Source organism: Pyricularia grisea, assembly GCF_004355905.1.
Source record: "Pyricularia grisea strain NI907 chromosome Unknown Pyricularia_grisea_NI907_Scaffold_1, whole genome shotgun sequence".
Taxonomy (NCBI): Eukaryota; Fungi; Ascomycota; class Sordariomycetes; order Magnaporthales; family Pyriculariaceae; genus Pyricularia; species Pyricularia grisea.
In genome coordinates this window covers 4,579,814-4,599,341 of record NW_022156716.1, presented here as the reverse complement: position 1 = coordinate 4,599,341, position 19,528 = coordinate 4,579,814, and the positions used below count along the sequence as shown (strand labels likewise).

Here is a 19,528-nt window from a genome sequence, read left to right as displayed (position 1 = left end):
TAGGTGGGTCGCTAATCCTGATCCGGTATTACTGTCACGTGCGCTACCGAAATTCAGGGGTCATAATCACGTGTGACCTTGAGCTCCACCACCCTCTGTTTTGCCACCGACACAACCTGACACAAGACACCACACCATCCACACCGCAGCTATTATGCCCTAAGTTCCGGAACGTTCTCCGCACAGCCCTAATAACCTGACAACAAACAGGGAGAATCAACAAGCCCGGGGATGTGGTTTAGTGGTATAATGCTTCCTTAGCAACACCAGCTTAACAAGCTCGTTTATGCATTCATGGAAGAGGTCCCGAGTTCGATTCTTGGCGTCTCCAGCTCATTATTTTGTCTATCGCGACTCTTTTGTTTCCTTTGTCGTCGATCCAGTTAATATTTTGCTTTGGAGAAATTGTGGCGGAGGCGTTTGTGTCTTTGCGCTCACCTGGCTGTCTTTGAAGCGGTGATGTCCGTCGTAGTATGAGGTGGACTTATGGTTTTAACTAATATAGGAGTAGTAGCTCTTATGTGATTAATATGTTTTCGAGACACTTCATCTGGTCTGGAATTTGACGAGATATTTTAGTGCCCCAAGGCATCCTTATGGTCACAAGCTTCCCGTTGAGGGTGTAGAGCCGTAACCCCTAGGAATGTCATTTGTGGCTCATACAGTGGTGAGTATTTGTCAATTTGAGCTCACGGTATCTATAACTTGATTCAATGTGAAAACAGATTCCAATGCATTTCAGCCGTTCCTGAATGCCGCCAACATAATTTGCATACCAGATCGTAACCTTGAGACTGGCGCCATGATCCAGATCGGCCTTGCCATGAACATTCAGGGGCAAAATTGGCAGATAAATAGGCCGCACTCCCTTCAAACATTTCCGTCCCTAGCTACACAAGTAAGCTTCATAATGTCCAAACTAGATAAGTGAGGAATTCGTAGCAGCCGTTTGGCCAATCTTGTCTTGTTTTTATTATTATGTCTTGTGTTAACAAAGGCCTGGTTCCGTGGTATTGGCCCGCGTGCGAGACATCAGTATTCGACCAACCTCGGTTACTCTGCACAATGAATATGAATTGAAATCTGCCAACAATGCAATTCGTGATTTCTGAGGCCTGGATCCTATACTATCAAACAAGTGTTGTACATGCATTCCCTAGTTAGGTTATCACCTAGAGCTCATCTTCCCGCGTGAGATCCAAATCACCCGCACGGCGACCCATGTCAAACCTCTTCTTGTTAGGTCCAAAGAACTCCGAGAATGTGTCGTTGAGCAATTCATCAGAAAGCTGCATGTGATCGCCGGGACATGTCCTCAGCTTCAAACCACCGTTGCGGTCAAGCTCGCGGAGACCGATCCAGTCCTCAGTGTAGAGCTTTCTGGCGCGAAGAGGAATAACCTCGGTGCCGTTGACCTCCTCAAACCACGCCGTCTCCCTCGGGATGACGGTGGTATCCTCGGCAAAGGCGAACATGACAAAGTTGACCAGCTTGGCGAGGTTCTTCTTGTAAGTCTGATTCTTGAGCACGCGCTCGTTGTTGATGTCGGCGAGGAAGTTGCTAGACTCAAGGTACTTGTCATAGTTGTTGGCCGGGTCGCGGAAGTATTGTGCAGGCACCAGACGGCTCTGCACAAACTGCGAAAAGGTGTTGCCGCGCAGGAGTGCCATTGCACCCTTGCAAAGAAAGTCCGTGGCGGAGCAGGCCTTGAAGTCGACGATACCGTTGTGCTGGGAGCCAAAGGTGACCAGGCTACGGACGGGTGGCGAGTTGCAGCGCTCGACATACGCCCGTAGGAACTGGCCGCCCTGGCTGAAGCCAAGCGCGTCGATCGCCGGGGCCGTCGAGAGGATGGGATGGCTGGCGATGTCGTCGCAGGCCTTTTGGACCTGTTCGGTCAGGTTGCCGAAGAAGGTAGCGCTGCGGTCCTGTGATGCATTATCGTCCATGCGGATGAAGTAGACGAAAGTTCCAGGGTTAGCCGCCTCGACAATCTCGCCAACCTGGCGAAGGCCCTGGGCCGAGTAATCATCGCCAAGTCCTAATGAGTAGATAGGGTCAGTTGGGTGTACGAGAGCGTTGCGACCGATGAAAGATGAAGCTTACCGTGCCAGATCACTACCGGCAGAGGAGTGTCGTCATCGTCGTTAGCAAGGGGCTTTTGCTGGGGACGAGCCAGGGTGGAGGTCACCAGTGACCCCAAGAACAAATGCTTCAAGTAGTAGGATAGCGACATCTCGATTGATGATTTGTAGGATAAACAGAGGAGATGAAGAGTGGTGTTATTCCGGGTTGCAATTGCAATCAAGCTTGGGCGGCAAGGTTTCAAGTCAAGCCGAGGAGAGGTAGGTGGCGAAGCTAACGTAATAAGCAAACAGTACTTTCCTACCTAACAACAATCTTGAGTAAAATCAAACCGCCTTGGAGAACGGATGGGATGTGATTTAAGAGTTCAAATTTCAAATCCAAGCAAACAGAGAGTCGCAATCAAGTTCAATGTGAATATGAGACAACTCAGAAAGGCAAGACACAGCAGGTCGGCGCCTCCCGAACTACCCTACCTTGCTTACTACCTTGGGTATCATATGCGGCCAGAATTTTACTTTTGACACCCAATTCTTACATGGCCCGCACAGTCGGCCTGAGCTAAGCTCCGAAGCTGCACTTGCTGTGACGCGGTTGATCCACTTTAAGTTGACGCTTACAAGCGGGGCATCAAACACACATACCCCCACCGCGCCAGAATGATTTGCTATCTCCACGTGACACTTTTTTCCATTTCCGCCCGAAAACCCTACGCACACGGAACGCCCTGTGGTGTAGACGATTTTTGCTAGATCTTTTGACGACAGCATCACATCCCACCCCATCACGACAAGCTTGCACGACCAAATTTCCCACCCAGTCACCCTTTAAACAGATAAAATGGCCAAGCTTTCGTAAGTTTGAATCTGATCAGCCAGTCCGTGTCATTTCGAGCCGTTACGAACCCGTTTCCTTGCGCCGAGACCCCGCCTACCGAGTACGCCAACGAGACGAGACGCCCTTCAAAAATTCAAACAACGAAACGACTGAAAATGAGGAGGATTGGGCTGCAGAGGATTACTAGGCTGGCTCAGTGCACTCATCGACCACGACGGATGGTGTGATTTATGTGGATTGGCAATCTTAAGGGCAAACAACTCGGCGCAAGCGGCATACGGCTCGAACGGCTCGACAGCGGAATAATACATTGGAATGCTTGACAGCATTTTGGAACATGGCTGACTGAAATCTGGTCAACAGGCGTGGTGCCCCCGGTGGCAAGCTCAAGATGACTCTGGGTCTCCCAGTGTAGGTGCCAACCTTACACCCATTTACACATACCCCAGACAATTTGTCGCGAGTACAGCATCAAACAAGTCGATTTTACGAAGCTGCGACCTCGAAAGAGAAAACGGTGCTGACATGGCGACAATAGTGGTGCCATCATGAACTGCGCCGACAACTCGGGTGCCAGGAACCTTTACATCATCTCCGTCAAGGGTATCGGTGCCAGGCTCAACAGGCTGCCGGCTGGTGGTGTTGGCGACATGGTCATGGCCACCGTCAAGAAGGGCAAGCCTGAGCTGAGGAAGAAGGTCCACCCCGCCGTCATCGTCCGCCAGTCCAAGCCGTGGAAGCGCACCGACGGTGTCTTCCTGTACTTCGAGGACAACGCTGGTGTCGTAAGTTGCGCCCAAAACTGTGGAGGAAGCCTAAGAATCCTACGAACGAGTCGTCCGGTCATCCGCAAGTCTTCTTGGCCGAGATACCACTTGGTTTATGGCATCAAATAAATCACAAATTGTCAGATGCAGGATGGCTGGTCGTCTTGGACGTCAGGAATAGGCTGCGCGATGCTGTTCACAAAAGCAAAAATAAACTAACTTGACTGTAATCTAGATCGTCAACCCCAAGGGTGAGATGAAGGGCTCCGCCATCACCGGCCCCGTGGGCAAGGAGGCCGCTGAGCTGTGGCCCGTACGTTGGACCCCATGATTCACTCCTCTTCCTCGAACTCACACTAACAAAGGTTTCTATACAGCGTATTGCCAGCAACTCCGGTGTCGTCATGTAAATGGGCTTGTTTATCGAAAAGGGAATATAGAAGGGACTACCACAGCAGATTCAGGGAGGTGTGCGAGGTTGCGTGGATTGGTTTACGCGCCAGGGGATATTCCCTGGGCTTCGCGAATTAGAAAAGCGAAGGCTTTCATAAGGAAAAGCCGAACCCAGGGTCCGGCATCGACCATTTCTACCCTGCGCCACGGTTCTTTTTTTGGCAGGGCTTTGCATTTCGGTTGGACGGCGGCGTGTTACGGAAAACTCATACCATTGCCAATGATTTCAAGGACGATCAAGACCAATAAGGCGTTTTTATTTTTGTTTTGAAACCATTTTCCGGTCTGCTGAACTCTTCTGCTTTCAAAACGCTGCTGTGATGCTTGGGGTGTCTCGGTTGATATTGTTCGATTTCTCTACGCTCTTTTCAGCGCACTAACAACATAATCTGACAGCAGTGCGATCATGTCGTTGACTAACAGGTTCTTCTGACAGTTCAAAAACACTAAATGACAACATATATCGCGGTTTCGCCCCGAGAATGCACATATCATGAGTAAGTTGATCATTATCTCATCAGACATTAAAATTATGGTATATATATACTTCTAGAATCCCAAGAGAATCAACCCGCTTCTGTTTGCTCATCCGTGCTGTTTATTTCCGGATATACAAGCAAAGAAGCCGGAATGATTATCAGGTCAAAATTATTCAAAGAACTTGAAGCTGTAGCCGGTGTCCTCATTGGCACCCGGCACGTTGGAGCGGGTGTAGGTGGTGTTCCCCCACCAGACGAAGGTGCCGGAGAACCAGTCGCGGTTCACCCAGCTGTAGTAGGTGCCCTTGGGCACGCCGTGGAAGACGAAGGGGATGCGGTCGGTACCGCCGGGGCTCTGCTGGATGTCACCATAGGGCAACACAAAGGTGTTGTGGCCGGGACCGTCGATCTGGAGCGTCGCGTCCCACCCGGACATCATATCGGCCTGCGTAGACCCGAACAGGCACCCGTTGGACTTGTGCCAGTCCCACACGTACGTCGGGTCGCCGCCCTTGCGCAGCCGCAGCTCGCCTAGGCAGTACTTGTTCTCCCAACTGCCGTTGGCCGAGTACACGATGTGCAGCTGCCCGTTGGGGTCCACGATGGGCTGAGGGCCTTCGTTGACGTAGGGGTTGCCAGCGTCACGCTCCCACTGTCAATGAGGAATTAGGTGGTTAGTGGTTTTGTTTCAGAGTCGTTGTTTGTGTGGTTTTGGTCGTATCATGTAAACGGTTTCACCGGAGATATCATGGAGAAAAAGAAGAAGAAAAAGAACTTACAGTTTCGCGAGGCTGCGAGATGATGTAGCGGGCACCGGTCGGTTCCGTGGGCGAGTTCATCTTGCAGATGTAAAGGTTTTGCTCGACGTTTGTGGTGCCCTCCCAACCAGACCAAACGAACCACCGCTGACCCTCAAAGGTGAAGAGGGCGCCATCGATGGCCCACCTATCGTCGGGCAGTTCGAGCTTCTGGGCGTCCGTGTAGTTGCCAAAGGGCTCGTCGGCGCTGATGACAAAGGTGCGCTTGGCGTCCCCAGTCTTGGCGGCAAAGTAGATGTAGGTGCGGCCCGAGTCGATGATGATCTCAGGGGCCCAGACCTCGCCCATGTCGGAGCTGGGGGCCGTCCACACGCTCTTCATGTTGCCGTTGTCGGTGGTCGCGCCGCCCAGGCCCATGATCGTCGACGCCCGCCGCACGGCGACGCTGTTGCCACCCGACTCGGCTGAGTAGTACGTGTCTCCCACGCGGATGATGGTTGGGTCGGCGCCGTCCTTGATCTTGGTCGCCGCCGCGGCCAGGCTGATGAGCATGCACAACGTGGCGAGGAGGACACTGAGGCCCCTCCTTGGTGAGGGGTTGCAGTGGAAGGGCTGCATATTTTGTCGGTGGTGAGTTGGGTAAAATATTAGGTTTGGTGAATATTAGGTATTATTCTTGGACTGTTTCTAGGTAGACAGCTAGATAGTCAAAGAGTAATAAGCTGTAGCCTGACTTTTTGGAGTCATGAGCATGACTTCCTCCCTCTTCCTCTCCTCCGTCCAGGATCCGGACATGATGGCCATTATGTAGTCCTTACTACGACTCGGCGATATGGAGCCAAAGGAAGATCCAAGGGCCCCTCTTTCACCAGGCCTCGAGCACCTCATCCACATAGGCATGGGCATTCGTTGCGGATCCTCGTCAACGAAAAGGATTCATCCTCGCTCTAAGCTCAGCCCAAGTGACATCACCCCCCTGTCATTCATCTTTTTTGGGGGCGGGAGGGGCGCATTTGACAAGTAGGCAGCCGCGGAAAAACACTCCGTGTGAGCCCGCAACGTTACCGCTCATTCCTTCCTCCGTCATCCACCACCCGTCCTGAAGGTAATCCCACAGGCAGAAATTCAGATATCAGCGGGAAATACCGACCGGGTTTCCCTTACAAATAAGCATTGTCCATGGGAATGTGCCAATCTGCACTGGATCAAGTAAACATAATGCTCTCTGTCTCCAGGGGTTGCTGACGCCCAGTAAGGCGCAGCAGATTAGACGAAGGGTTGGATAGAATAAAAAACTGGGGCACAAGGGGAAGGGGTGCCAAAGTGCGATCTCATCTTTTTTATTATTAGGTTAACAGTGGGGAGTAGTGACACGCAATACAATCTGCATAATTGACCAATCAAACAGACACTAGGGCTTTTACCAATTCTTACAATAACTTGTGGGCCTGGCTGTTGATAACTACAAATTCTCGTATTTTATCCGTCAAGTGGGGATATAAAACGCACACAGAAAATTTACCAGCAAATTTATAACCTAAAAGAGATTGTCTTTTGTGACATTTGTCCAACTAACAAAAAAAAAAACTCAAGACTAATAAAGCAGCTTCAAGCCTACACGCGAAAAAAAAAAAAAAAAAAATCTCTTCATTATTGTTGCTCACTCTAGTTCTACTGTATGTGGTTGTTAAAGTAATGAGCTTTTACGTAGTTGCTAATACTCGGCGTATTTGGCGATGGGCGCTACGAGGTAATTTGTCCCCCACTTGCCGTATAAGCCACAAATTATTATGGCATTTGTCAACACTAATTGCTACTCTATCTGTTACACCTATTCGTTATACCTACTAACGTTAATCGCTATTTTAATCGCTGTCGCATTTGCAGCGCCCCTTCAAACTGATCGCCATTTTAATCGCCGCACCACTATCTCAATCGCTATAATTTTCATTGTTTTTCTCTCTTTTTTTGCTTGCGGTATGGGGATTGTTAGTGAAGGTGTGGCGCAATTGTGGTTTTAGTATGCACGCATAGGTGTTAGGTGTGATTCTAACGAACCAACAGCAATAACAGCAAGTCGCGATTTGAGCACACTTCCTCTCATACATTGCCGTCCTGTAACACTCCCGATAAAAGGGCTTGAACAGGATCAATTCAAGAGGATCCCATAAGATGGTGGAACCCTCTCCTACGTAGTAGCTTGGGTGGCCCCTCCCCGTTTTCTCCACCCCTGGACCGCTGGCAGTGCGCTTTCCAGGGCTGATGGGATGAACACCACTTCTCTCTTTTTTTCAGGCAACAAAATTAGACCATGTCCCGATTTGCTTATTTCTCTAAGAGCAAAAGAAAAAAACATCAGATGAACGAATTTTGTTCACCACCGCTCCTGTATTGCACAGCCGCAAATTTCTTGGCTTAATGGAATGGCAACCTGCTCTCTGTACGGGCATCGCACAAACGGGCAAGAAAAAAATTAAAAAAATTAATAAGTACAAAAATAATACAACCGGGAGTTTAAAAGTTGCGGTGTAAGTCGATTGCATGAGCATCGGGAAAACACCCAGGATCAACCCTCGAGCAAAACACAAGTTAATGGACCCTTCCACCCTCAATCATGCTCAAAACAGGTGTCTAGCCGCTGGAATTGCCCATGATTTCATGGCAAGTAAGCATTATTCCCAAATGAAAGGGTCACCACCACATATGGCCATGCGCATGCGAGACTGGGGATTTCCTCGGGTCGTCCGGCATAATACTTCATCATCCTTTCCCCCTTACACTGTAGATTTTTTTTTATTCCCGCAACATCAAACAGAGTTCAAGATACCACGTAGATACTTGGTTGGTTTTTTTTTTTTTCTTTTTTTTNGGGGGGGTGGGTTTGCCCTCTGCAGCCCCAAATTTACCACCTGTGTGGTTTGTTGGCAAGGTTGGATTGGAGGAGCATAATGATTACAGCCCCATCTAAATGGGAGTTAAAGACGACGAAAAGGGGGTCTGACGAAGAATACACACGTGCAAAACCACTCACAACCTGTAAAGAAAAAAATAGCTCTCAGCAAATCCTTTACCCTGTCTGGACAGTGTTAGAGGATATTCAATATCCAATATTCCCGATAAAGGGATTCGTGTACAGCCTCCATCCTGAGGGCCGCTTTTGAAATAGATTTTTTTTTTTCTCGTTGTAAGTTTTTTTTATGCCAAGTCTCTGGACTCCTGGATTTCTGCCCGATTCGCATAAGGAGCAATTACACTTCTCCTATTCATCTTTTTGGCTCGCGTTATGCCTCCAAATTTGGCCGTTCGCCACCCATATGTACGTAATATACTGTACATGACTGCCCGACTACCTACCAACTTAACCCACATAGTCCCATCGATACCTTGGACAAGCCGACAGATTCCCCCTCAATTCAGAACAAATCAAAATTCATGTAAGCTGCAGACGACAACACCAATACTTGGCATCATATCACGTCATAAAACTGCACAACACATACCCCCTCAAAGTCCCCTACCTACGTGGTCAGATACAAAATGAAGAACCAAAAGTTAATAGACGCTCGATTGTATTTTTTGTATTCCCCTGTAAACAATGACTCCAGCCTCGCGTATGTTCCTATGAGCCACACAACTACTTTTTACTCCGTAGTTGGTTCGAGGTAGTGAAAAAAAAAAAAAAAAAATCCATGCTCCTCAACAAGTGCATCGCTAAACCTTCAAGTAATAAAACAAGTGACACTCTTCCTTTTCAATACATAAAAAATTGCGGCATCGCCTAGACTTTTCCGCCTTCCACTTTGCTCTTTCTCGTAGTCCTCATATTCTTATCCTATTCTCACTTCCATATCTGGGCCTTCAACCAGAGCCAGGAACTTCCTTGGCAGGTTTTCCAGCATCGCCCTGAGCCGGCATCGCAGAGTCCTTGTTTGCACCTGGGGTTTCCTCAGCCTCTTGGGCCTTGGCTTTCTTCAGTCGCAATGTCTCCTTACGCTTCGCCACCGCGCCTTGCATCGATCCATTTCGCCAGCGTGCTGCAACATGATGTTAGTCGACGCTAAATTTATAATATTACAGGGAGACCTGAATATAAAACAAGGGCTGTCTGTAACTTACAGCGCATAGAATGGCTCATCTTCTCGGACTTGGTCATTGACGCATAGTCCTTCTCTGGCTCGTCCCCGTTTACTGCAAACGGCGAGTTGGCCCGTGAGGCATCCACTGATCCGCCCGAAACGGACGTCGGTGCGGTGGCCAGTCCTGCAGACATGAGGATATCGCGATTTCCCACGATGCCCATAACCCTACCGGGTCCGGGCCCACCACTTCCACCGACCATCGAGGGCGTTACATTCTTAATTTTCAGCTCGCGCCCGCCTCTGCCGTTGATACTGGCGTTTGTGATGGGTCCTGGAGATTGTATCGACTGATGAGGGTGTCCAACGCCCGTGAAAATCGCAGATCCGTGCGGCATGGGGATCGTTGGGTGCGAGGGCATCGGTGGCGGGGCACCAGGACCAAAGTTCATTACGCCAAAAGAACCATGCTGCGAGGCATGGGGATAATGTGCCGGTGGCGGAAAGTATGGTTGCTGATGCATTATCTTGTGCATAATACCCTCGCCTGGGTGCGTATGCGCCGGCGCGAGGGGAACGGCCGGCAAGGGGGCAGAAGACGGGGCAGGTCCCTTGCGGCGCGTACGTTTCTTCTTTGGCTCGCCTGTGCTGGGCTCGCCGCCGTTAAGTTCTTCTCGGAAGTTCCTGCCGCGCTTGGGACGGAAGGAGTAGTTAGAGGCAGTGGACATGACCGTAGCATTGGACGACGACGTAGATGGTCGTGACGCTTCCGTGTTATCTTCCGTTGGTGCCACCGACGGGCCATTGCTGTAAAAGTTGCCTGATGATATCTCTCCTCTTGAAGGACGACTGGCTGGACGGACAAGGTCAAGACGAGGCAGCTTCTTGCGTGCCCGTTTGGCACCCGGTTCTAGAGCCTCGGTGTCCGTTACTGCCGGTGTAGATTCTTTGACAGCTGGAGCTGTCTGTTCCTCGACTACCTCCTGGGAGCTTGCCTGAGCATCGCCGTCACCATTGACACCGTTCGCGCCGCGACGCCTCTTTCGAGTTACGGGCGGAGGCACCGGAGGTTCTTCGGCAGGAACGCTTTCCTGAGATGCCTCAGGCTCGCTTTGCTGCTGCGCCTTAGCTCCACGTCGACTGCGGCCGAGCCTGGTAGTTACAGCTGGAGCCGGAGCCGGAGCCGGGGCAGGAGGTGGAGGTGGAGGTGGAGCGGGCTCCTCGGGTTCAACCTCTTTGGGCTCAGGGTCAGCGGCAGCCTTGCGGCCACGCCGTCCCGGCTTGTTGACGATGGTAGGCACAGGTACCGGAGTAGCTGCTCGACTGGGAGCTCGGCTATCATCATCAAATATGCGCTTCTTGCGGGCGCGTTTGCCTAGGACGCCTTCCTCTTCCGCCTCAGCTGCTTTCTGAGTCTTTGGCCGAGCTCGAGTTCGGGGCTTGCTAGGCCCATCACGTTGGTTCAGCGGCTCTTGCTTTCCGATCATTAACTCGCGGCTGTCATACTCAAATCCGTATGTCTGAGCCATCACCTTGTCATTCGCTCGAGCATCTGCTTTATCTTGGTCTCCGTCCTTGTCGATCTCAGTATACCACTTGCGTGGTTCGAGCGTCCGCCGGAGCTGGAAGCCCTTTGGCGCCTGTCTACTGCTATCAAGGGTATCGGGGTCGTAAACACCAAGTGTCTTGTACCGGTCGAGTGCCCTAGAGACACGGTCATCTTCCTTTGGCTCGTCGGCTCTACGCCTGGGTGCATTGAACTCTGCGTCCAATGTCTTCCGGTGCCCCACATACTCGTCCTGCCAAGCGCATAATGTTTGGTTGATCTTTGCCAGGCATTCGTAGAGATCCTCTGTGCTCATAGACTTGTAGTCCCCAATGACATCGATGAAGTCGTCAGCTGATCGCAACTTTTTGTACGAAAATTGCCGGGGCCTCTGGCTACGCTTTTCCGCGTGTTCCTTCCCGGTCGCGTTAGAGTCTTGGCTGGCAGTAAAAGTATCCTTCGATGATTCAAGCTCGGTGTGGGCTTCATCGGTTGGATCCTGTTGGTGTTCCGGAGATGGGGTAGCCGTGTCAGGCTCTTCGAGCTCCGGATACAGACTAACATCGGCAACATAAGGGGTAAGATGTGACCACGGCTTAAGATCGACTGGCTCCAAATCATGAGACTCGTCAGCCTCGTCAGCTTCGACATCGAGCTCGTCGGCACCTTGAATGTCTTGAGCATCTTCCTCGTGGTCCATCATTTCGGCGTCTTGATCAAGATCGTCGTCATCCTCATGCGGGTCAACAGCAGTTAGTTGACTTATCTCAGGCTCATCACCTTCGATCTCTGGTGGCTGCTGCACATCAACATCGGCATCTACAGACTGTGAATCCTCTGCAGATTTCTCTGCATCAACCTGCGACTCAACTGCCTCCTGCTCAACTTCCTGTGTTGTAGAAGCTTCATGAGCGTCCGTCGTCATTTCTTCAGGTGAGCCTGGCTGGGTTTCAGGCAAAGCTGGTTCCGGGACTGCGTCCTCCTTTTTCTCCGTGACCTTGTCAGATGGGGATGGGATTGATGGCATCGCAGACTCCGTGGGTGTGATGGGAGTGAGGCGCGCCGTGGCTTCCTCGCCATCTGACATTGCAGCAATATTTTGCTGGTCTGTGAACGAAACAGGTGGTGATGAGCGCGCGGGCGTACTTCTTGAGCTGTCATTATTCATCACATGGTCTGAGTTTGCTTGGGGTGCCCCGGATTTGTCAGGTTGGGTGAGCAGCAGTAGCGGAGTCCTTTTCGTGCTGCCGAGATCTTGTGCATCTCCTTTGAGCTCTTCAGGAGCAATCGAGCTCGCTTCGCGAGACCTGCTCGCAACGCCCTCGGGCTGCTGCGCCTTTTCCATAGATGCATCTTTTGTCTTGGTTTCGTTTGAAATTTCTCCCACATCGCTAGCAAGGGGCTCTCCAGGTTCAGCGACTTTATCATCTGTGTTTTTTATGCCTACACGCGCATGTGATAGTTGGTCGCCATCTTGGTTTCCACCGGTCTCAGAGCGAGAAACTTTGGGGATCGGTAGAGTAGGTTCATTAGCAAGACTTTCGACAACCTCATCAACAATACTGTTAACGACCTCATTCGCAGCATTGTCTGCTACTTGTTGGTGGTGACGACTGAGGATGTAATCAGCCAATTTGCCGATGTTGCTGGAAGCAATCTGTGGCGACAGCGCTTCCGCATTTTGTGCGGCCGAATCCTTGGAGTCTTTTGAATTATTTTCTGGTGTTCCCGAAGTAGATTCTTCGGCTTGAGACTTTTCCACGTCCCGACCTTCGATAGCAGTATGACCAGTAGGCAATGTTTTGGCATCAGTCTTTTCTTGATTTTGATGGGAAGACGACAGATGTTCCTCTGCATTTGTAGGGACTAATGAGTCGTCTTTGGCCAAGTTCTCTGCTGGTTCTTGCGCCACATTGTCACCTGGAGACGTGTGGCGTGAGGGTTGATTCTGTTCGGAAGGCTGAGAGATACGATGCTCGTCAACCTGCATCGGCGAATTTGTGTTGTCTTCGACTGCCTCTTCAGTTTTGACAGCCTCTTCTTGTGGCGGATCGTTGATTGTTTGTTGTCCCGAATCCTCGTCAACTTTATCAGAAGACTCGGCACCGAGGGCAGTTTCTCGCAGATCATTATTGTTCGGCAATGCCAGTTCAGCGTCTGAATTGGTTGTGTCAAGTGTATCTTTCTTGGACTCAGTGTTCAAAGACTTCGGACTGCGCTGCTCCATGTCCTTTGCACGGGCTTCTTTGTGCTTGCGCGCGAACTGAGATCCAGGGTGGCAGCTTTCCAGGACGAGATCTTCGGCATAGACCGTGACGATGAGCCTCTTTGGATTTCTTTTCCGGGTGATGATACCGTCTCGCTGAGCAGAGGAAGCACCATCCTCGGGCAAATGTGTGGGAGACATATCATCATCTGATTGGTCGAGTGCTTCTCTGTGCTCTGATAGTGGGTCTTGAACGCCAGGTTTGGGCGCCGACATGGATAGATCTCCAAGGTCAGAAGAACCAGATTTAAAACTCTCCAAGTCGTCAAAATCAGAATCTGAGTCTTGTGGGTCCTCCTCATTGGGTTGAGGAGCCGGATCTTCGGCCGTGATATCTGGATCGCTGCTCCGGCCGTCCGACGAGGACTGGGCGGATTCCAGGGCAACTTGGATTTCATCCATTACGTCGTTATCTGAGACCTGTCCAGAGCGTGGAGAGGACGACAAATCTGGCTGTGGGGTGCTGAATGACCTTGCAGTTGACCTTCGTCGCCTAGTAGCTAGAGACGGAGGGGGTGATGTGGCCTTGAACCTTCCTACACGTGCCTTTTTGGTGACAGATGGTGCAACATCGTCCAGGTCGTCATAAATACTACGATCATGGGCGATGATCTTGCGCTTTCTGCCACGAGATGAGAAGGCGATGTTAGGTTCAGGGTCTGACTTGAGCATGTCGAGCGTCTCGGTGTCAATTTGGCTGTAATCAACACGAGCGCGCCTGCGTAGGGAATGACCGCCCTTTGATACGGATTCGTCATGTGCGTTGCCCATGGCAGCAATGTCACTGCCTGCATCAAAAGTGCTTCGGCGTGTTGAACGCGTACTGCTTACGCCTCTATTGTTTGCAGGAGTGGTTGGTTGAGGGATCTGGGTTGAGGGAGTGGATAATGTGAGAGAGCGTGTGAGGTTTGATGAAGATTTTTGTGGCGCCTTTTCCGACCGCACATGACGAGCCGCAGGTTGATTGTCTGACGACGGCAGCTTCGGTGTAGAAGGTTTAACCCGACCTGTTTGAGAAGAGGATGGTTTTCCAGGCGTGCGGGAGCTTGTGGAGGTGCTTGTGGGAGAAGACAAAGGAAATTGTGAGGGAAGAGCAAGATCTGTACTGTTGTTGTTGTTGGAGTTTGCGGGTGTGGTGGATAATACTGCGCTGCTGCCATTGCTCATGGCGGCATCAGTTGCAGTGGAGAAATCGTCAGTATTTTCAAAGCTCGCTTCATAAGCACTTGGCATATGATAATGCGAAGAAGAAGAAGAAGAAGAAGAAGAAGCACCGCCCCGACGAGAACCTCCACGCCCACGACCTCGAGGGCGACCCATTGTTGCTGTTGATGTTGAGTGTGCGATATTGGCTGCCCTGCTGACTTGGTTGGGTTTGCGTCTAAATGGGCGCGCGCGTGTGTGCGTGTGCGTTGACTGTCAGTCAAGTCAAGCCAAGTCAGTGCCTAGTAGCATTCACCCGTGCAAGACACGTGGAATGACTGACGGTCGGTAGAGAGTGAAAGAATAAAGCAATTAAAAGTCAACAGCACTCAGCCCGCACGCCGATGCATTCACACAGTCGCTATTGTCGAATATTACGTGTGCACACAAGAGCCACTGACGAGAAAGTGAAGTGATCAATGGTTTTCTGGCGGCTTGCTAACCGGTTTGGTGTGTCAGGAGCCGGGAAAAAAGCGTACTGGTGCTTAACGTTTTTGGGGTGCCGGCCGGACGGGATCGCTGGAGACTGGCTGGGACTTACAGCAAAAAAGGAGAGGCAGAGAGCAAGAGTCTGGGCACAGACCAGCCCTCAAATATTGCAAAACGATCGATCCTTTTGAAACTCGGTTTGCCAGCAATTAACAACACGTACGGCCATAAGGTGGAAGACCTTTTTTTGTTTTCTTAAATTAGAGCCACAGTCTGGTGCTCCGAATGAAGATATGCCTTTTTTTTGCAGAAATCTTAAAGGTCAATGTCGCCCTTCTTTCTCACTCAGACTTTGCCATCCTGACCATCCATCATCCATCTCAGCCTGGGTGTAATTTTTGAATGTGGCCCATTTCGGCATACTTCATTGGACGCCGCGGGCCATTCTATACCCACATGTGGGGCCTGCGAAAAGGTACCCCTAGCGTCCGCAAATTCTCCAAGCCTCCCATGTACCTCAATCTAGACTTACTGTGTAGTAGCCCTGGGAGCCAATCAATCGAAGCAAGCAAGCGTCTAAGTGGACGGTGCGCTAACCCTCCAGGTACTAGCGCCAAATCCACAGGCGTTTCTTGGCCATCGACCGTGACGGCATTTCGGTGCCACAACGCGGAGTGCAGACGATGCGACTTGCCGTTTAACGTTTATCATCTACTTCATTTATTGTCCAACCCATATTCAATATCACATACAGGTCTTCAGAACTTCCTTTACCTGCTGCTGATGCTGCAGGCTGTGGCTATATTCTGCTAGGGCACATTTTGCATTCGAACCGCTTCCGGCGAGCATAGATACCTTCTCTGTTGCTGCCGGTTCTTTATCTCTTTATCTATTCTTCTTGTTAACATCAGCTGCGGGCAGTTCCTCATACCCCAATCATGCCTCCCAAGTCTGCCGCGAGGAGCAAGGCAGCCGTCGACGACGAGCTTGGCGAGCTCTTTGAGGGGATTGGCGTCGATAACGCCCCAAAGAAGACCACCACCAAGGCCAAGCCTGCCGCGGCTGGTTCCAGGGCCAGCGCTGACATCGACGACGTCTTCGCCGAGCTCCAGAACCAGATTGATGAGAAGCCCAAGACCGCTTCCAGACCAGAGACCCCTCGCGTCAAGGAGACTGGTACAAAGCGGCCCACTGGGGCTCCTCCTGCCGCCGCAGCTGAGAAGCCCGACGACAAGACCATCGCAACGCCCGCCCGCAAGTCGGCCGAGGGCGCGCCATCATCTCAACCGACGACCGTTCCTACCACCGCTAGCACCGAAATAGATGAACCTGCAGCATCTGCACCTGAACCCGCTGCAGCATCTGGCGGAGGATGGTGGGGTGGTTTCATTGCCAGCGCCAGCGCCACCGCCGCCGCTGCCGTGAAGCAAGCCGAGACGGCGGCCCGCCAGCTGCAGCAGAGCGAAGAGGCAAAGAAGTGGGCGGAACAGGTACGAGGCAACGTCGGCGCTATTCGTGGATTTGTTGGTAAGTAACGCTTGTTGTATTGATTTCCAAGTTTTTCTGTCTTGTCCGACGTTGATTGCTTGTGTAACGCAACTGACCCCTTGTTCTCTTTTCAGGCGAGGAGATTCGCCATCGCGCCCTGCCGACCTTTAGCGACCTCATACATACGCTCGCGCCGCCCATTGCCTCGCACGAACGTCTCGCGATCCACATTACGCACGACCTTGTCGGGTACCCGTCCCTCGACCCGCTCGTATACGGCGTCTTCTCCCGCGTCATGGCACAGGTGGAGGGCGGCGACCTGATGGTGATCCAGCGTGGCCAGGAAAACACGGTCCGGCCGTCTCGGTCGTCCTCTTCAGCCTCGGCCGCCTTCTTCTCGGCCGGCCAGTCGGTCTACGGTTGGCGCGATGGGCCATGGTGGCGCGCCTCGGACATGCCGAGGGATATGGGCACGATCAAGGGTCTTGCCGAGGGCACCAAACTGTGCCGCGCCAGCGCTGAGGCTTACGCTTCCGAATACTTTGCCGCCAAGGGCGGGATCGACCTCGCCCGCCAGCGTGCCATCGAGCCCGTCTCTGACGACAACCCGGTGCGCAGCTCTGACTTGTTCCTGGCGCTGCAGGCGGTCAAGGTTGACGCGAGCAAAGACTTGTTTGCTGGATCTCCCGCCGCCGAGGCGAAGGCAGCCGAGGCTGGCGATGCTTCCGACTCACACGACGATGGCAGGGGAGGCGAGGAGATTGTATTCGCCGTCTTTGTGCTCGACCCCGTCCACGACATCTCCTTCAGCACTGTCAGCCAGGCCGTGCCTGAGCAGTGGGTCCGCTGGCTTGACGCCTCGACGCCGCTAACTCCGACCAGCAGTGGTGGTGACGAGCTCAGCAGCGGCGGTGCCTCTGCTCCAGACAGCGAGCAGGGCTTCTTGGAGCGGGTGCCCGAGGAGATCCGCGACGTGGTCGAAAGCGGAGGCGTTGACCCGCGCGAATGGGTCGCCGAGTGGATCGAGGAGCTTCTTAACCTAGCCGTCGGTGTTGTCGCACAGCGCTACGTCGCACGCCGTATGGGCGTTGGCATTGGAGGTATCGGCAAGAGCAAGAGGAATGTACAGGCCGTAGTTGTGGACGGTGGCGGCGAGGCTGCTCGGGCAGGTCTTATTTGATCAGGTTTAATTGTCTGCATGTTGTTCATTCATAGTCCTTTCTCCGGTTCGCTCGCGGCGTTTGGATTCTCGCAATTGGCTTGTGGTTTGAAGCAAGTTTGGACAGCTGTTCTTGATGCCCAGGATACAAGACAGACTTGGCGGGGGACTCGTTTTCAATTCCGCTCACAACAATTTTATCATGCTTGGGTGTTCATATATGCGCAGCTTTTTGGCTTCCTTCGAGATCTCTACCCCAGCTCATTTGAACAGAGTATTAACAGTCGTAATGCTGTTTGTGGGTCTATCTACCCACAGAGCTGCTAATGTATGCCAGAATGCACCTAACTGCAGGTGAATTCGCATATGATGCTGGTTTGATTTGGGTTAGCCCTTGGCAGGACAACAGCACGCTTCTCAAGCTGCACATGTTAGGGTAAGCAGGATTAGCACAATCATCAAGGTGTACATGTTAGGTTTTGTGGTTTGCCACAAGTATAAATAACCACCGGAATCCGGTCCTCTTTGATTTCAAGCATTTGTTACTTTAACTCCACGCAGACTTCTCATCACATATATACCCTGCCGTAACCACCGTCAAGGCCAACCAGAAAAGATCGGCAATAATCGGTGACATGGCTATACTACGTCTCCTCGTTGTTTCGATGTTTCTCACTTCTGTGGCCCTCGCAATGCCCACCTCCCTCTTGAACGCAACCAGCACCCACAATACCTCATTACCAGCCGATATCCTCCTCGGACCTCCGCCCACCAACCGCACATTGATCGAGCAGATGGACATCCAAGTAACCGACGACGGCATCCTGCCCGAATGCTACAAATTGTGCATGAAAAGCGAAAACGGCAAGGCGAATATCAACATAACCACATTGACCATCGAGGGCTGGTGCTACGAAGGCGTCGACTTTGTCAACTCCCAGACCTGGCTAAATACTTACGTGCTTCCCTGCGTCAAGTACGAATGCGCAGACAACATGAAAGGCAAGGCCAGCCGCGCTCGCGCGTGGATGAGGGATACCTGCGGGCCTTGGGATGGAGAAAAACACGCCCTAAAAAGGAGCAAGACGAAGAGCGAGAGGAGTACCAAGAGGAGCCGTCATCTGGCTATGGGAATGACCATGACAGATGTTGCCCAGATGAATTGAGGATGTAATACCATATTATTGATAAGCATAGAATTTAAAGAAGGATTCCAAGCTTTTGTGCACTTCAGTACTGCCCTTGCACCTCCTCAGAAAAGCTAATCCATCATGATACCGTGGTACACAAGTCAGCAAGCTCGGTGGGTAGATACCACCCAGTAACGATGTTGCGACAGCCGTTGTTCTTCATGAGTTGTAGTAGATATTACAAAGGGAGCCGAGAATATGCATCTTTATAAGTAATGGAATTTAACAGAAACCAAGTTTTGCTTTTCAAATTGGTGACTATCCTCATTTGAAGTCGACCTTCAACAAAAGGACGGGCGTTGCGTGGAAGACATGGTAGCAAGAAGTCCGCAAGAACGAACTGGAGAAAAAAAAAAAAAAACGGATTTGGGTCAAGCTATGATATCATATCAAGTGAGCTTCAAAATTATACGTAACCTAATTTAACGGTCATCGGCGGAGCCGGAATACAGAAACGATAGTAACATTGAGAGAAAAGTATATATATAGTAGAAGCCCTTGCCAGAATTTGGTTGTTTCAGAAGACTATAGGTCATATTCTTGGTATAAGGCTCCTACAAGCAGTTACTGCTTGATCGATGCAAATTAACTTATACCAAGCTATGCATCGATGTTTAGGTGCCTGTACGGGTCATCACGTGATTGCGCAAGCAGCTGGTAAATACTGTAGTCAGACAGCTGCCTTCAATGTTTCCGTTTCGCACAAAAGAGACAAAAAAACAGAAGAAGAAAAAGAGGGAAAAAGAAACGGAACAAGGAGGGTTGAAGAGGAATAATAAGAAAGGAAGACGT

The 19,528-nt window shown here is 51.3% G+C and overlaps 7 protein-coding genes across 7 annotated transcripts; 4 read left to right on the top strand and 3 right to left on the bottom strand.

Annotated features, from left to right (window-relative positions):
• Window positions 1–966: 966 nt before the first annotated feature.
• On the bottom strand, window positions 967–2,498 carry PgNI_01397 (uncharacterized protein). The gene is made up of 2 exons (XM_031121469.1): window positions 2,107–2,498; window positions 967–2,041 (listed from the first exon to the last, which is right to left on the bottom strand). The coding sequence occupies exons 1-2, from the start codon at window positions 2,234–2,236 to the stop codon at window positions 1,173–1,175; spliced, it is 999 nt and encodes a 332-aa protein (XP_030986806.1). The 5' UTR covers window positions 2,237–2,498; the 3' UTR covers window positions 967–1,172.
• A 299-nt stretch (window positions 2,499–2,797) lies between these two features.
• On the top strand, window positions 2,798–4,551 carry PgNI_01396 (uncharacterized protein). Its single transcript, XM_031121468.1, has 5 exons — window positions 2,798–2,939; window positions 3,286–3,333; window positions 3,461–3,707; window positions 3,925–4,002; window positions 4,067–4,551. Exons 1-5 carry the CDS (start codon window positions 2,926–2,928, stop codon window positions 4,097–4,099), a joined length of 420 nt encoding a protein of 139 aa, XP_030986805.1. The 5' UTR covers window positions 2,798–2,925; the 3' UTR covers window positions 4,100–4,551.
• A 75-nt stretch (window positions 4,552–4,626) lies between these two features.
• Window positions 4,627–5,997, bottom strand: PgNI_01395 (uncharacterized protein; the record flags this gene model as incomplete). The annotated part of the gene is made up of 2 exons (XM_031121467.1): window positions 4,627–5,273; window positions 5,401–5,997. 2 exons carry the CDS (start codon window positions 5,995–5,997, stop codon window positions 4,791–4,793), a joined length of 1,080 nt encoding a protein of 359 aa, XP_030986804.1. The 3' UTR covers window positions 4,627–4,790.
• A 963-nt stretch (window positions 5,998–6,960) lies between these two features.
• PgNI_01394 (uncharacterized protein) lies at window positions 6,961–7,473 on the top strand (the record flags this gene model as incomplete). The annotated part of the gene is made up of 2 exons (XM_031121466.1): window positions 6,961–7,129; window positions 7,267–7,473. Coding segments are annotated over 2 exons (303 nt in total), but the record flags the coding sequence as incomplete, so codon positions are not given.
• Window positions 7,474–8,973: 1,500 nt separating this feature from the next.
• Window positions 8,974–14,587, bottom strand: PgNI_01393 (uncharacterized protein; the record flags this gene model as incomplete). The annotated part of the gene is made up of 2 exons (XM_031121465.1): window positions 8,974–9,413; window positions 9,496–14,587. 2 exons carry the CDS (start codon window positions 14,585–14,587, stop codon window positions 9,238–9,240), a joined length of 5,268 nt encoding a protein of 1,755 aa, XP_030986810.1. The 3' UTR covers window positions 8,974–9,237.
• A 997-nt stretch (window positions 14,588–15,584) lies between these two features.
• On the top strand, window positions 15,585–18,083 carry PgNI_01392 (uncharacterized protein). Its single transcript, XM_031121464.1, has 2 exons — window positions 15,585–16,426; window positions 16,522–18,083. The coding sequence occupies exons 1-2, from the start codon at window positions 15,838–15,840 to the stop codon at window positions 17,565–17,567; spliced, it is 1,635 nt and encodes a 544-aa protein (XP_030986809.1). The 5' UTR covers window positions 15,585–15,837; the 3' UTR covers window positions 17,568–18,083.
• Window positions 18,084–18,238: 155 nt separating this feature from the next.
• PgNI_01391 (uncharacterized protein) lies at window positions 18,239–18,712 on the top strand (the record flags this gene model as incomplete). Its single annotated transcript, XM_031121463.1, has 1 exon — window positions 18,239–18,712. One exon carries the CDS (start codon window positions 18,239–18,241, stop codon window positions 18,710–18,712), a length of 474 nt encoding a protein of 157 aa, XP_030986808.1.
• Between the last annotated feature and the right edge of the window lie 816 nt (window positions 18,713–19,528).